The sequence below is a fragment of the Chiloscyllium plagiosum genome, unplaced genomic scaffold (genome assembly GCF_037043375.1).
Source record: "Chiloscyllium plagiosum isolate Xiang-an unplaced genomic scaffold, Cpla_swu_hap1 HiC_scaffold_33, whole genome shotgun sequence".
NCBI lineage: Eukaryota > Metazoa > Chordata > Chondrichthyes > Orectolobiformes > Hemiscylliidae > Chiloscyllium > Chiloscyllium plagiosum.
Window position 1 is genome coordinate 7,590,816 of NW_028270171.1, and position 17,359 is coordinate 7,608,174.

The 17,359-nt window shown below is 45.4% G+C and overlaps 1 protein-coding gene across 6 annotated transcripts in view; it reads right to left on the reverse strand.

Annotated features, from left to right (window-relative positions):
- LOC122542170 (liprin-alpha-3) overlaps positions 1-17,359 on the reverse strand; it is a 143,136-nt gene that overhangs the window by 80,128 nt on the left and 45,649 nt on the right. For 5 of the 6 annotated variants that reach the window (XM_087978251.1, XM_087978253.1, XM_087978252.1 and 2 more), the window contains 4 exons: positions 8,311-8,412; positions 4,929-5,093; positions 4,147-4,221; positions 1,764-1,967 (listed from right to left, as the gene is read on the reverse strand). In XM_087978251.1, the coding sequence (XP_087834377.1) occupies positions 1,764-1,967; positions 4,147-4,221; positions 4,929-5,093; positions 8,311-8,412 (546 nt within the window). Of the gene's footprint in view, positions 1-1,763; positions 1,968-4,146; positions 4,281-4,615; positions 4,668-4,928; positions 5,094-8,310; positions 8,413-17,359 lie in introns of those variants that run through there. The other variant, XM_087978254.1, reaches the window with a different exon arrangement.

Consider the following 17,359-nt stretch of genomic DNA (forward strand, 5'->3'; position numbering starts at 1 on the left):
GGAAAGATTGATGAAGATACAGAGATAGAAGGGACATGAGAGCAACGACAACTTTAGATGAGAATGTAGTAGATGCACGTCCAATAAAAACCTAGAAAGTTGCCAACTCACACTGCCAGCTTTGGCTCGGTGGGGAACACTCTCACTTCTGAGCCCCAAATACACCAGATAATTCAGCACATAGGTGGAGATGGACTGTACTGTTCAGGATAGAGAGCTGTCTTCTGGGGCAAGAGATTGAAATGACGCCCTTTCTGCCCTCTCAAGAGGTATGAAAGATATCACGGCCACCACTTTCTTGAAGGTCAATGACATGTACCCCAACTGACCGTCACTATTTGTTCATTACCCTCATGGAATCTTACTGTGCAGACATTTCACAGTATGACAACAGCAATCAAAACATACTTCATTGGCCGTTATGCACTTTGCAATGTCCTCCAAATAGTTCAAAGCATTATTGGAATGCAAGCTCTTTCCTTCTGGCATAGGAAATAAATGACCAATTTCCCAAGCAAAGCCTCAAGAGGCAGAACACAGCTTGTCCAAAAGGAAGCAGAACCAGCGAGGTCCTGCACCAAAGGGCCACCACCACTCCCCCCACCCCTACCCTTCCCCTCTCCACCTAGCTCCCCCACTCCTCCCATACCCCTCCCTTCTTGCCCCTCCCTCACCATAGACCTGCACTCCCTCCCCTCAAACTACTCCCTTTCATCCCTGTTACAGCCCTCCCCAGATGCCATTCGGCTACACCCCACAAACCCTCTCCGCCACCACACTCCTTTCCTCTCTCATTCCCCCACCAACCCTCCTCCCCCACCTTCCCCTTCTCCTTCCCTCTCCCCTCCCCTCACTCTCTTTTCCTCCCACTCCGTAATGTTACTTGAATATGACTATGGAGGTTCAGGCTAATGCTCTAGGAACACAGGTTTAAATCCCACCAGGGCAACTGGGGGAATTTAAATTTAATTCATAACATTTGGAATATTTCTTTGGAGTCAGCATGACAACTACTGCCAGTTGTTGCAAAAATCCTCTTGGTCCACTAAGAACTATAGGTAGGAAATGTGCCGTCCTTACCCAGTCTGGCCTCCATGTGACTCCAGACCCATAGCGATGGGGTTGACCCTGCATTGCCCTCTGAAATGACAGAGAAAGCCACCCAGTTCAAGGGGCATTTGGGATGGGCAGCAACTTGCCAGCACCCCTTGAAAGAATAAAGAAACCTTTCATCCACTTTAAGAAATAAGAGAAGACCTCCCAGTTCTGTTTGCAGTCAGTCAGTAAATAGAGAGGTAACTGCATCGAAACCCTAGTACAATCAATAGCCATTGAACCAATGTTGATGTTACTGAGCCAATATTTAGTTCACATGACGTTCCTTTGTACAATGTTTGGAGGCACTTGTTATAACATCTTAATTGTTTCCATTAAAACAGTGAACAATGGAGCTTCCCTACAAAGGTATTAACATTCCTTACTCAGTTGTTAATTAATTCATTCATTCTTAGTTGCTGCTGGAGTGATTGTCATGAGAACCCGTGGCCAAAATGTTCACCTCACTAAGAGGTAGCACCTTATTTAACCTGATGGATTAAGATGTCATCCTTTTGTATCAAAGCTGCCCACATCCCCCACCCTCTGCGATGTGCTGTTATCATTGGCACTGCTCACTGCACTCAAGGTCAGAAAGTTGCCAATGGCCCTATAGGCGATTCAGTTCCACCCACAGTGTCTCAGGCTGTGCCCGCTCCCATAGGTACCTCTTTCAAATCTCGCTGAAGCTTGGCGTTCACCTCCTCAGATTTGATGAGGTCCTTCCGCGCTGTGCTCAGCTCCTCCTCGACCTCAGCGACCTTTCGGCAAAGCACGGCCAGGCGCTCCTTCATCTGGAGCAGTTCGGTGCTCTGCCGCTCAATCAGCTCGGAGTCACCATCACCAGCCAACGCTGTGCCGTTGGTCAGCCTCTGCGGACAGGTCAGTGGGAACAGGGTTAATCAGCCGCAGGCATTCCCCTCCCCCCCTCACACAATCGTGACCGCTCCAACACCACCTCCTCCTCCCCCCTCCCACCCCCAGGCCATGACCACAAGTGTGTGTGGTGCCTCAGACAGATCCAGAGTTGGCACTGACACAATCCCAAGCATCAAAGCCAACAATTGCCAGCCATCACTGTGGCACTGGTCCCTCTGAAGGTACTGCTCAGGGATCATTAAAACAGAATCATGAGAGGAGAGATCGGTTAGCTCAGTTGGCTGGACGCTTGGTTTGTGATGTGAAGTGAGTCAACAATATAGATTCAATTCTTGTATTGGCTAACATCACTACAAATGGTTAACTTGCCTGAGGCAGGGTGACTCACAGTTTAAACTCTCCACCAGAATAAGGGCTCTTGTGTTACAGTGGTACCCTGTGCCCTGAGTAAGGAGGCCAGGCTTCAAGGCCCACATGCTCCAGAGGTGCAGAATAACATCCCCAGGCAGGTTGAGCAACATCTAACCTCACTCACAGTCATCTCTCTTTCTGTCTAATTACAGAGCACTCCTACGGCCCTCTGGGACTATGGCAAGTTTATCTAAAACATTGGATGGGTAATCGGGACAATTTATGCCACAACAACATAATTATTTTCTGGGATTCAGATCACTTGCTAATTTTTTTAAATAAAATGCTATAGTGGGATGTAAGCAGCATTGGCTGGGCCAACAATTATTGCCGACCCCGAATTGCCCTCAAGAAAGTGGCTGTGAGCTGCCTTCCCAAGCCACAGCAATCTTTGGGGTATAGGGATGCCCACAATTCTGTTTGGGAGGAAGGTTTACTAAACTGCTTCCTGTGATGGCAGGATTGACATATGAAGAGAGACTGAATCGATTAGGACATTCACCAAAGTTTAAAAGAATGAGGGGGGATCTCATAGAAACCTACATGATTCGAACAGGACTAGAGAGGGTAATGCAGGAAGGATATTCCAGATGACCAGGAATTTCAGAACCAAAGGTCACAGCTTAAGGATATGGGATAAGCAGTTTAGGACTGAGATGAGGAGAAATCTTTTCACCCAGAGAGCGCTGAGCCTCTGGAATGCTCTGCTACAGAAATCCGTTGAGGCTAAAATATTGATTGTTTTCAATTAATTTAATGTAGATCTTATGGCTAAAGTGAGGGGAGTAGAGAAGGTGGGAATAGAGACTGTGTTGGACAATCAGCCATGATCAAACTGAATGGTGGAGCAGGCTCAAAGGACAGAAGGGCCTACACCAGCTCCTATGCTTCAATTGACCCAATGGCACTGAAGGAACAGTGATATAGTTCCAAGTCAGGGTAGCATATGGCTTAGAGGGGAACCTTGCAGTGGTGTCCTTATGCATCTGCTACCCTTCTCCTTCTGAGTGGCATAGGTTGTGGTTCTGGAGAATGCTGTCTAAGAAGCTTTAGTGAATTTCTGCAGTGTGTCTTACAGATGGTATACACTGCTGCTATTGAGCAACTGTCGTGAAAAGGGTGAATGCTGAAGGTTGTGGATGGGGCGGCTATCAAGTGGCTGCTTTGTCCTGGATGGTGTCAAGCTTCTTGAATGTTGTCGGAGCTGCACCCAACCAGGCAAGTGGAGAGTATTTGATCACACTCCTGACTTTTGCCTTGCAGATGGTGGACAGGCTTTGGGGAATCAGGACGTGAGTTACTTGACTCAGCATTCCAAGTTGCTGATCTGCTCTTGTAGCCACTAGCTTGTCCAGTTCAGTTTGTGGTCAATGGTAAACACCCCCCAGGAGTTGATGGTGAGGTATTTAACTATGAATATGTCACTAAATATCAAGGGGAGACATTTAGATTCTCTCTTGTTCGTAATGGTCATTGCCTGGCCCTTGTATGGTGCCAATGTTACTTGCTGTGTATCAGCCCATGATATGGAATTATCCCAAATTTTAACTGATTAATTATTTTTCTGTGACTGTTCCTTGGGAAAGGTGCCTCAGTGTGCCATCTTTTCTTGTGAAAATCTGCAGTTGAGACAGAACTTGAGAAGCCTTCCCAAAAGCCCCAATCTGGACAATTGCCAAGGAAATGGGAATAGGCCCATCCCAGCTCTGGGCAGCAATTCCTCCCGCAACAAACTCCCAATTAGCAAATACATGCACTCACATCCTGGGCTGTCGTTTCCAGCTCTTCTTCCAGTATCGAGACTCTCTCCAAAGCCACTCGCAGCCTCTCCCTTACCTGCCACACAAAGAGGATTAGCTTGGGCCGAGAGTCACATGGTTTTCCAGCCAAATAATCTGCACAACCTTTGATAAGAAATGGTAACTGAATAACAAGAACAAGGAGGTTTCTCTAAATATGTATGAAAACATAGGTTAGGCCTCAGCTAGGGCACTGCATTCAATTCTGGAGCGCTGAGCTTTGGAAAGAATGGTTAGGCCTTGGAAAGGGCACAGATTTAATAGAACGATGCCAGAGGATGGGAATGGAGAGATAGCAGTGATCAGGATCGTTCTCCTCAGAGCTAATAGGCAGAGACTTAATAAAAATGGGTTCAAATTATGAAAAGCTTTGATCAAGGAGGCAACAGTAAATGTTTCTACTGGCAGGATGATCAGGAAACAAAGGATACAAACAACAAGCATACAAATCAGAAGCAACCCACTCATCCCGAACTTGCTCTGCCATTCATTAAAATCGCAGCTGAGCCCACTGTTCCATGTTCCTGAAAAAGGAACGAAGAGAAGAATCCCTTCTCTTAAGCAGACCAAATCGGATATCCATTTAAAAGTGCCAGCACATGCATGATGGGCTGAATGGTCTCCTTCTGTGCTGTAATATTCAATGACAACCTCCACCAAATGCATTCACAAAACTGGCCCACTGTTCAGTGCCATGCAAGGTCCCCGACACAATGAGATGTGGGAAACAATGAGAGACGGCACCTTTTCATCTAAAGCTTTGTGGTGTTCAAAGAGCGACTTCAAGGCTTTGAGCACCTCAACCTCACTAGAGACGCCAGCAGGAGACTGTGCTTGACGCTTCACCACCGTCATCCTGAGAGAACGCTCATGGCGTGACACCAGGCACTCCAAATGTTCCAACAGCAGCTGTAGAGGACAACAATTTGCATTTATATAGGCACTTCACAGCCTTCCGGCCTGAGCAAACAGTTCATCTTTAGAACATCAGCACAGCACACATTTCCCAACCCAGCTGGTGATTCTGTCAATGCATGCTCTGGTTGTTTCCTGGACCATCATGCTGCCCATTTATCTTCCACAATGACCTATTCCTTTTTCATCCTTCTCCTACCTTCCCACCCTTCCCCTTAGACCCTCAACCCAGACTTGCATTTCTCTGTATTTGTCACAAGGCATAATCTCCCTCAGCGTTTGGATAAAGGGCATTGAGGTCAAGTTGCATTTTCCACTCTCTGAGGTGGGAAGTTTAAGTCAGGGACTTTCCCAAACAGGCAGACAGATGTCCATGGAAATGAGGTCTCCCCTCATGATTTACACTGGGGTGGGGGGGAGGCTTTAGTGGAGGGAGAAGACAGTGATAGGATTGAGAGAGCCTCAGTGCCGTTGGAGGTGGACAAAGTCAGAAGTCACATGGCACCAGGTTATCATCCAACAGGTTTATTTAAAATCACAAGCTTTCAGAACACTGCTCCTTCATCAGGTGAAATGGGGACTTCACCTGCCAAAGGTGCAGTGCTCCAAAAGCTTGTGATTTCAAATAAACCAGTTGGATTATATCCTGGTGTAATGTGACTTCTGACTTTGTCTACCCAGTTCAACATCGGCATCTCCACGTCACACCTGAAGTGGTCATGGAGGCAGGAAAATCCCAAACAGTCTGATTAGAAAGCCCACCTCAGATCTCAGATTTCTGCACAGTCAGTAGAGAGCTGTTAGACATTCTGGGCCTCACACCAAAGCTCCTGTCCCCCCACATCCACTCATTACCTACCACCATGTTACCCTCATGCTCCCTAACAGTCCCATGACACCTCCATGTCCCCTCATATTGATACTGCCCCCATTTCCCCTCATACAAAATGACACCCTGATGCCACATCTATACCCTTCAAAACCCTCACATTACCTCCATGTAACCCCATGTTCCCACATTGCCCACCCTCATGTCCTCTCATTGCCCACATCACCCCATATACCCTCATAGTCTGTTCCTTCATGTCCCCTCATAGCTCATTACACTCCCATGCCCCTCCATACCGCATGCACCCTTGCCACCCTCATAACATTGCAAACTTTCCATACCTCACATTCAATGTGCTTGCATGGCAAACCCAATGTCATCTGCAGCACCACTCATTATGTATCAACTATAGGGACCATATGGAGTTGAAAGAAAGCTGTCACTCACATGATATAGAAAAGAAGCTCTTATAAATGAAATCCATTCAAAAATTTGAATCCTTCAATTTGTAATAAAGATAAACAAGCCTTTACTCGCTAACCACAACAAAGCCAGCTAATCCTTTAATTGCCCCTGTCAACCAAAACATGAACTTGGTCTTATGGTGATATGGATAGGTTTTGTAGCTTCTGAAACTCAGCTACGCATTCATAATGGGATCTGCTGTGATAAAAGCCCTTTGGACATGTTAACAATGAATCATACTAAAACTGCAGGAATAAACGGCTAATGGCTTTCTCCATGCTACACCAGATGGCCTGTCAATAAAAGCATGAAGCCTTTATACCTGAAAATCGCAGCTTCTCACTGTAACTGAAAACAGCAACTTCTCCTCCTGCCATTTTTAAATGTCCAAGGATGTAAATAATTTCTGATTATGACACTTAAACATAACTTGTGTGCCACTTAAGTGTATTTACTCTCCCTCATAAAATTGTACATCTGCTCTGTGGGTTAAGGTCCTTAGAACAGCAAACTGGGGATTGTCTGAACTTGGCATTAATTTCAAATGACCCTGCTGAGTTTGATTTCTAGCCATACTCTGGTGCTTCCCTTGCCACTAAAAATGGCATCTGGTAGCTCTGGGATGGGTACTGACAAATTCAGGCCCCTCTCGCCATACTAAAAGCCTCCAAATTAGAACTTACTCCAAAAATAAAAGTGTCCAGGTTCTGTTTTAATCGCATTCCAGGTTCTGCTAGTAGTGTAGTGATGATTGTTGTATATGTACAGTGTTTTGAATGAATTTACCCTCATGCTATGTGCTGTATGTAGTGTAGTAATGTATGTAGTGTATATACAATGCTGTGACTCTGCCTAGCAGTTAGTCTGCAAGCTGCACGCACAGAAATCAGACAGTTTGTTGTAATGTTTATTTCATAATTTATAATATGTTTAACTGCTTTAAATACAGGAACCCATGGAGTTAATCAATTCCTTATGAGTAATTGATCATTAGACCATCATCACGACGGCAATCAATGAATTAATAATCCAATCCAGACTCACACCTAGGGGTTAAAAATGTGTTGCTGGAAAAACGCAGCAGGTCAGGCAGCATCAAAGGAGAAGGAGAATCCTGAAGAAGGGCTCATGCCCAAAACGTCGATTCTCCTTCTCCTTTGATGCTGCCTGACCTGCTGCGCTTTTCCAGCAATACATTTTTAAGCTCTGATCCCCAGCATCTGCAGTCCTCACTCACACCTAGGGGACTATGTTCATGCCTGAGAGTCCGTGTCCATCAATATTCTCAATACCTATTGCCCAACGGGCGCCTCAGGCAATACAGTTCTTTACCTCTCCCTCCAACTTCATTTCGATTTAGTCAATTCCTGCTCTCCTTATCCCCACCCTTTACCCTTGATATTGTGCATTAATCGTAATGGGCTAAGCTTGTAAATACTCAATTAAACACCTGCGTGTTTTTATGAGTAGTGGTTACTCATTTCAAAAACAATTTAAACACTATAGGGACATTGGTTCAAATCCCACCACTGCAGTTGATGGAATTGAAATCAAATTAATAAAATCTGGAATTAAAAGTTCTTTTCAGGATGAGAGTCCATGGCAGCTAGCAGTGATTTTCATGAAAACTCACCAATGTCCTTTAGGGAAGCAAACTTCCCGTCCTTACCCGGTCTGGCCTACATATGACTCAAGGATCCATTTTTATTGGCTTACCACAATTCACTTCTTCAAAGAATTCCCATTTTGCTCCTTCATAGTTCTCATGAGGTAGAAAGGCATGAAAGGGTGGAAGCACTGAGGAACACTTGGGATGAGGTGCCTAAAGGCTGGAAGGACTCGGACACAGGGGAAGGGGTGGTAAACAGTAGAAGTCTGAACTCATAATATTGATAGCTCACTGCAGCTTCTACTCACCCGTGTGTTGTTCCTCTCTGCTTTCAACTCTGCGATCTCTTCCTCCCGCTCCAGCAACTGCTCCCGGCACAGATTCAGCTCTTTTGTCAGTACTGCAAATTCCTGCATGAAAGTAAGGAGATTACTTTGAAAACAAGACGCCTCACAGTTTGGGTGGCATTGTGTTACAGTTCACTCAGGGAGTCAAGAGTTGCTGTGGCCAGATGCTCTTTTTAATTTTTATGTTGCCAATCTGGAGCTATGGGATGTAGGCTCCAATGGTCTCTCCATCCCATCACCAACCGGGAATCTCTCCTGGTCTTACCACTGCCCTTGGTGGATGTTGGGAGGATCCACAAGTCAATGATCAATCTGCTTGGCTTCTTTCTCAACGTCCCTCCCTCCATTAAGTTCTGGATTGAGACTCGATCATGGTGCTTCTGGGTCAGAGACACAGACACTAGCCACTGTGCCATAAGAGTGATACAGGTTACAATTCTCACTGCTGAAAAGTTAGAGAAAATGAGTGTCATTATTAGAATGCTAGCTCATGACGGGAGGGGGAGAAAGCTGGAGAGAACTTAAGGAATGACAGCATACACAGCACAAAAGGTGGTCATTCAGCGCATTGTGCCTCTGCTGGCATTTTGTTTGAGTCATCCCACAGTCTCCACCTTTCCCCATATGCCCCTTCACGCATTTATCCAATTCCCTTTGACAAGTGCTCTGCTTTCACTGCCCTTTTGCAAGTGGTATATTCCAGATCATTTCTTTCAAATAAAATCTCATCTGGTTGTTTTGCCAGTTTGCCTACTCTGCTCTTGCCGTTGACTCTCCTTCAACTGGAAACAGTTTCTCACCATTTACTTGATCAAAAACTCCTTTAGCTTTGAACATCTCAACTAATTCTCTCCTTAATGTTCTTTATGCTGAAGAGGACAAACCCAGTTTCTGTAGTCTCTCTTGTTATGCAAGGAGTGAGGTGCATATATATTTTACTAACATTTATTTTTGAGTTTAGAGTTTTGAATTTGAACAAGGGGCATATGGATTTTCAGTGTTGCTGAATGGGTTTAGTGATTAACTTGTATGTAGTTCTGTAGTCATGGTGATGTATTTAAAAAAGGATGAGAGAAATACTTTTTGGCGAGTAATGGGTTTTCATTTACACTGGGAGAACTTTATAAGCAAAGTGAGCAGCTATGCATCAGGCTCCAGTTTGGAAAGGTCATGTGCTGATACTTTTTCTTCTTTTGATTCATAAAAATACACACAAAGGAAAACAAAGTTATCTTAGTTTCAGTTCACACAGTTCTGCAGAGTTCTTAGCTGGAACTGGATTTATAAAGCAGCTGCTCCTGAAAAAGAATGTAGTCATTTAGAATAGTTTAAAATAGATAACCTTAATGTCAGGAGTTTAAAAGTTCCAAGCCAGAAGTCTTTTGTTAAAACCCTGGGGGGGGGGGGGGGGGGGGGGGGTCTGTCGACAGAAGCTGAAAAAAAAATCTAGGCTTGGTTATTTGACAAATCAGAGAAGAGGTTACCAATTCTCGTGACCAGGAATTGAAGCTACAGCTTACTCAAACCTACGTGAGACAGAGTGTGGCACTGGAAAGACACAGCAGGTCAGGCAGCATCCGAGGAGCAGGAGAATCGACGTTTTGGGCAAAAGCCCTTCATCGTGAATGAGGCTTGTGGGTCGGAGGAGCTGAGAGATAAATGGGATGGAGGGTAGGATTGGGGAGGGGGGGGGGGTGGTGTAAGGTAGCTGAGATAGTGATGAGCAGATGAAGGTGGGGGAGAAGGTGATAGGTCAGACAGGAGGGTGGAGCAGATAGATGGGAAAGGCAATGCACAGGTCAAGAAGGCGGTGCCGAGTTGGAGGCCTGGGACTGGGATAATGTGGGGGGGGGGGGGGGGGGGGGGGGGAGAAAGAGAAATGAGGAAACTGGTGAAATCCACATTAATCCCTTGTGGTTGCAGTGTCCCAAGGCAGAATATGAGGCATTCTTCCTCCAGGCATTGGGTGGTAAGGGTTTGGCGATGCAGGCAGCCCAAGACCTGCATGTTCTTGGCGGAGTGGGAGGGGGAGTTGAAGTGTTCAGCCACAAGGTGGTGGGATTGGCTGGTGCGGGTGTCCCAGAGATGTTCTCTGAAACAATCCGCAAGTTGGCGTCCTGTCTCTGATGTAGACGAGACCACATCGGGTGCAACAGATAACAGAGACACAGAGGTAAGGCACAGCACTGAGATTCCAAGCAAGATTTCTGAGTTTGTGTGGGACAGGGGCCTGTTTTTTGTTCTGCATTTGATTGCATATGTAGGAGTCTAAATCAAGGTACAGCTATGATGTTTTTTCTTTCCAAGTCAGAACAAGACATGTTCTGTATTGAACTAAACACAAAGCAGGATTCTGAGCTTTCGAAGTCTGAATGTTATTACAATCCTATATGGCTTCTCAGACTGCAGCGATATTTAGTCATGGGCTCCTGGGGCTGAGACTCAGTCTCAAACTGCAAAATGTGGTCCATATCCTGTCAGTGTAGAAAACAGAGTGCCCACAAGGGAGCCGAAACATTGGTTCAAGTCGAGAATACAAAGGACACACACACACACACACACACACAGACTAAAACAGGAATTATAGGAGGCTATTCAGCCTCTCAGGTGCAAATCTGCCATTTTCTAACATTACAACTCAATTTTTGAACCTTGAAGACAACAGGATGACATTGTTAATATACCAGTCAAGAACAGATGTAGACCATTCAGACCTTCAAGTCTACTCCACCATTCAATATGATCATGATTGATCCAAGATGGATGAATGGACCAAGGAGTGGCAGACCAAGGTGAATGTGAGGTGCTGCATTTTGGTACGGCAAATCAGGGCAGGACTTCTACTCTTAATGGTAAGGTCCTGGGGAGACCTGCTGAACAAAGGAGGCCTTGGGGTACAGATTCATAGCTCCTTGGAAGTGGAATCCCAGGTAGACAGATCAGTGACGAAGGCATTTGGTATGCTTGCCTTTACTGGTCAAAGCATTTAGTAGAGAAGCTGGAAGGTGATGTTGCAGATGTTAGGTCAGGCCACTTTTGGAATACCGGTGGCAGGATTTGAACTGGCGCACAGAAACCCAATGGATTTCTATTCCATTGCCTTAACCTCTCGGCCATGACTACATGCCCTCTCCTATAATGCAGTAGTTGCATTCTTCACTCAATAGAAAATTACTTAATAGAAATAATGGGGCCTATGGGAAAAGTGGGGCTAGGGGCAGACCAACAAAACAAAAGACTCAAATCACTCAAAACTCACCCAAAAGCCTAACACAAAGTACAGCACGGCCTCAATGAAGGTTTAAACTATATTTATTAATGAAACAAAAGTAAATTTAACACATTACATTGAAAAAATATTGCTAATGCATGGACAGAGGGTCGTCATCATCACCACCTTCAGGTTCAGTTGTGGTTGCAGAAGTGGATGGGTGTGACTGATCGTCTTCTGATTGTCTTGGAGGTTTGTTTAGGTTGTATGATAGGCAGGTACAAGAATAAATTAGAAAGGCAAATGGTATGTGTGAGAGTAATGCAGTCCTGCAGGAATTATACAGGACGTATACAGGAATTATACAAGAATATTCTTGGCTCAGAGGGAGAGCAATGAACATTCATTCATTTAACGTTGGAGATGAAGCTGCTCAGTGTACAGGCCTGTAACTCTCACATGCTCTGATGGCAGATGACATCGGCACAAATGCAGAATGGTGTGGAGATTTCTGTGCTGACATTGGCACATGCACAGAACAAAGCCTGCGAAATAATCACCATTGGAATCGCAAAAATACTATTCCTTAATTTGTCAGTGATGTTATAGCTAAATCTTGCTGCCGAAATATGCTTTAAATGAGAACTACCTGCAATACATTCAATTCTAGTCTCCCTGCTATGGGAAAGAAGTTGTGAAAGTTGGAAAGGGCTTAGAAAAGATTTACAAGGATGTTGCCAAGATTTGAGCCATAGGGAGAGGCTTAATAGGCTGGAGTTATTTTCCCTGGAGTGTTGCAGGGCAAGGAGGCACCTTTGAGAAGTTTAGAAAATCCTGAGGAGCATGGATATGGTGAAGAGTGAAGGTCTTTTCCCCAGGGTAGAGGAGTCAAAAACCTGCGTCCTCTAGTTTAAGTGATAGGGGAAAGATATAAAAGGGACCTTGGGGCAACTTTTTCATGAAGAGAGTGGTGCGTGTATGGAATGAACTGCCCAAGGAAGTGGTGGAGCCTGGTACACTTACAACATTTAAAAGGTTTAAGATGGTGAGAAACTGTTTCCCGTTGAAAGAGAGTCAATGACTAGACCATGGTCAGCATGGACAAGTTGGACCGAAGTGTCTGTTTGCCTGATTTATATCTCTATAATTCTACCTCAATGCTATATTCTTGTTTTCTCCCCATTTCCTTGATGACTTTAAAATCCAAAGAACAAAGAAAATTACAGCACAGGAACATGCCCTTCAGCCTCCAAGCCTGCACTGATCCAGATCCTTTATCTAAACCTGCCACCAATTTTCTAAGGATCTGTAACTCTCAGCTCCCTGCCCATTCATGTACCTGTCTAGATACATCTTAAATGACACTATTGTGCCCGCCGCTACCACCTCTGCTGACACTGTGTTCCAGGCACCCTCTGCATAAAGAATTCCCACACATATCTCCCTTAAACCTTTCCCTTCTCACCAGGAATTCATGATCCCTAGTAACTGAGAACCCCCACTTTGGGTAAAAGCATCTTGCTATCCACCCTGTCTATACGTCTCATGATTTTGTGGCCCTCAATCAGGTCCTCCCTCAGACTCTGTCATTCTAATGAATATAATCCAAATATACTCAATCTCTCTTCATTGCTAGCGCCCTCCATACCAGGTAACACCCTGGTGAACCTCCTCTGCAACCTCTCCAAAGCATCCACATCCTTTTGGTAATGTGGCAAGCTGAACTGTACGCAGTATTCCAAATGTGGCTGAACCTATACATTGTAACATGACCTGCCAACTCTTGTACTCAGTTAGCCATTTGATGAAGGAAAGTATGCCATATGCCTTCTTGACCACTCTATCAACCTGTGTTGCCACCTTCAGGACACAATGGACCTGAACACCCAGATCTCTCTGTACATCAAATTTCCCCAGAGCTTTTCCATTTACCGTATAGTTCGCTCTTGAATTGGATCTTCCAAAATGCGTTACTTCGCATTTGCCCAGATTGAACTCCATCTGCCATTTCTCTGCCCACTCTCCAATCTAACTATCTATATTCTGCTGCATTCTCTGACAGTTCCATTCACTGTCTGCTAATCCACCAATCTTGGTGTCATCTGCAAACTTGCTAATTAGGCCACTTATACCTTCCTCCAAATCATTTATAATAATCACAAACAACAGTGGCCTCAACACGGATCCCTGTAGAACACCACTGGTCACAGTTTTCCATTTTGAGAAACTTCCTTTAACTCTCTGTCTTTTGCTGCCCAGCCAGTTCTCTATCCATCTAGCTAGTACACCCTGGACCCCATGCGACTTCACTTTCTCCGTTAGCCTACCTCGGGGAACCTTATCAAATGCCTTACTGAAGTGTATCTATTTCTTTCTTGAAAATATTCAGTGACTTGGCCTCCATGGTCTTCGGTGGTAGCAAATTCCACAGGTCATTACCCTGAGTGAAAATGGCCAACCCCTTATCCCGAGACAATGATTCAATAGCTCTGGACTCTCAACAGCAGCTTTTCAAGCCATCATTAAGCTTTGGGTGTTGTAATGAGACCATGTCCCCTCTTCTAAACTCCAAAAACATGTGCTCATTCTATTCAAACCCTCTTCACAGGAGAACCTTCCCACCTGGAATTAACCTAAATTGGAGAGACAGTAGCATCATTGTAGTGTCACTGGATTAGTAATCTAGAGAAACAAGCTCCAAGGACACTGCATTTGGTGTAATTTTGACTTTAAAAGAGTATTGAATTAAAAGACAGATTGAGTTGTAGTGACCACAACTACAGTCAGTGATTGTCGTAAATCAAACCCATCTGGCTCACTGATGCCACTCTAATCTACACATAACTTCAGACCTACAGGGATGGTGCCTCTTCACTGCCCTTTGAAATGGCCCCAGGAAGACACTCAGTTCAAGGGGCAATCAGTCAACAACTCGGAGTTAAAGTTGAAGGGTTCTGGCTTACAGAGCTGAATAATTTCCCAGAAAATGTCAGAGGCTTTAAAACCTGCTCTGACACCAAGTAACTAAAACTCTGACATTTATAACCTGCTGCCCCTGCGACAACTGACCAGCCAGCACTATACCCCCATTGTTGTGGTTCTGTTCGCCGAGCTGGAAGTTTTTGTTGCAAACGTTTCGTCCCCTGGCTAGGCGACATCATCAGTGCTTGGGAGCCTCCTGCGAAGCCAGGAGGCTCCCAAGCACTGATGATGTCGCCTAGCCAGGGGACGAAACGTTTGCAACAAAAACTTCCAGCTCGGCGAACAGAACCACAACAACGAGCACCCGAGTTACAAATCTTCGCACAAACTTTGAACTATACCCCCATGCTGCTCTCCCACCCCACCCACCAAAAACACCAACACTCTCCACATTCCTAAAGACCTGCCTGAACCCCATATTGCCCAGACATCTGACTGCCACCATTTCTCCCACCTGAATCCTCTCACCAGCAGTATCCCAATACAATCTAGATTCTAACCCTGATACTGCATCCGTGCACCCACCTGCCACCCTGTTCAGCACCCACACGTTCCCCAGACCTTGCACCTGCCTGATCACCCTGTACAAAAATGTTTCTCATTTGGCAGTATTTCCAACACCAGCCCCCCCGCCACCAACTGCCAGATTTCTCCCGCCAAACCCTATGATGCCCACTCTGTCACAGAGGCGAGCCTCTCTCTCTCTCTCTCTCAGCTCACATCTCTGCATGTCACACACCAGCTGCTGCTTGTGTGGGAGACTTCCCACACAGTGACACCAGTTACTATTCAGGGCCTTCATCCAACGAGATCTGGAAAAAGTGTGAGAAGGCTTCAAATTAATAGAGCATCAAGAAGCTCCCTTCCTCCTAGGCTCTTTTATCCCCCCCAGGAACTTCCCCCGGCAAACTGGACAATTCATAAATTGAACAGACCACTCACTGGTTCTTGTTAAATTGCTTCTGGAGGGGCGGAAGAGAAGCGAGTAGGGGGACAGAGGTGTGCAAAGTTTATGTAGAGGGCTGAAAATCTTTGGAATTCTCCACCTCAAAACATTGTGAAGATTCTGTTGTTGGATATATTGAAGAGTTGGGATAGGCACATTGCTTTATCCTTCAGGGAGGGAGGAACAGAGGGAATGGGACAGGCAAACCCAAGATCACCCATGATCGTATTATAGGGACGCATAGGCTTAACAGACCAATGGCCAACAGCCACTCCTCTATCTTACGTTTCTTGCAAACTGGGAGGAAAAATGAGGAGGGCGAAAAGAGGGGAACAAGGGAGAGCAACTGTACACTGTCAAAATAGAAATTGACACGAAAGCAAAAAATAAACCCAAATTAGACTGAAATTAACAGTGATGCCCCTACAATTCAAATTGTTATACTGGAATCCCCACACTGAGAATTGGACTTAAAAAGGACTTCACCAGTTTCCTCATTTTCCCTCCCCCCACCTTACTCCAGTTCCAACCTTCCAGCTCAGCACCATCCTCATGGCTGACTCACTTGTCAATCTTCCTTCCGACCTATCAGCTCCACTCTCCTCTCCGACCTATCACCTTTCCCCCACCTCCATCCACCTCTTGCACTCTCAGCTACCTTCTCCCCAGCCCCTCCCATTTATCTCTCCACCCCCGAGGCTCCCAGCCTCATTTCTGATGAAGGGCTTTTGCCCGAAGCGTCAATTTTCCTGTTCCTCTGATGCTGCCTGACCTGCTGTGCTTTTCCAGCACCACTCTAATCTTGATTAAAAAGGACAGAATTCTAGTGAAACTGTTGGGATTACAGATTTGCATCTGTCAACAAGAGTTCCTTTTCCAGCAGGAGTTGGAAATAGTTCTTAGGGCTAAAGAGATCAGAAAAGGTATGGGGAGAAAGCAGGAACAAGGTACTGCATTGGATGATCAGCCATGATCACACAACGACAGGGTAGGTTCGAAGGGCTGAATGGCCTTCTCCTGTTCCAACTATCTCCACGCTTCTTTCACAAGAAGACACCATCTGGCAAATGAACTTGTCACTGCTCAGCAATAACTTGCTCAACAACACCCAGTTTGGTTCTGCCAGGGTCACTCAATGCCTGATCTTATTACAGACTTGGCTCAAACATGGACAGAAGAGCTGAATTCCAGAGATGAGGTGTGATTGACAGCCATTGACATCAAGCTTGCATTTGATTGAGTGTGGCATCAAAGAGCCCTAGCAAAACTGGAATCAATGCATGTCGGAGGGCAAATTCTCTGCTGGTTGGAGTCATACCTACACAGAGGAAGATGGTTGAGATTTTTGGGAGGTAAGTCATCTCAACTCAAGGACATGTCTGCAAGAATTTCTCAGTGTAGTGCCCCAGGTCCAACCAACTGCTTGATTAACGACCACTCCTCCATCGTAAGGTCAGATGTGGGGATGTTCACTGATGATTCTACAATGTTCAGCACCATTTATGACTCCTCAGATACTGAAACAGTCACAGTCCAAATGCAGTAAGATCTGGACAATACGCAGGCTTGGGCTAACAAGCGGCAAGTAACATTTGTGCCACACAAATGCCAGACCATGACCATCTCCAATAACAGACAATTTAATTACCACCCCTTGATACTATAAATGTCACGGGGGCTTACCATTGATCAGAAACTCAATTGGACTCATCACAAATACAGTGGCTACAACAGCAGGTCAGAGGATACGAATACTGCAACAATAACTTACCTTCTAACTCCCCCTCCCCAAACCTGTCCACTACTTGCCTGGATGAGTGCAGCTCCAACAACACTCAAAGGTTGACACCATCAAGAACAAAACCAGCCTG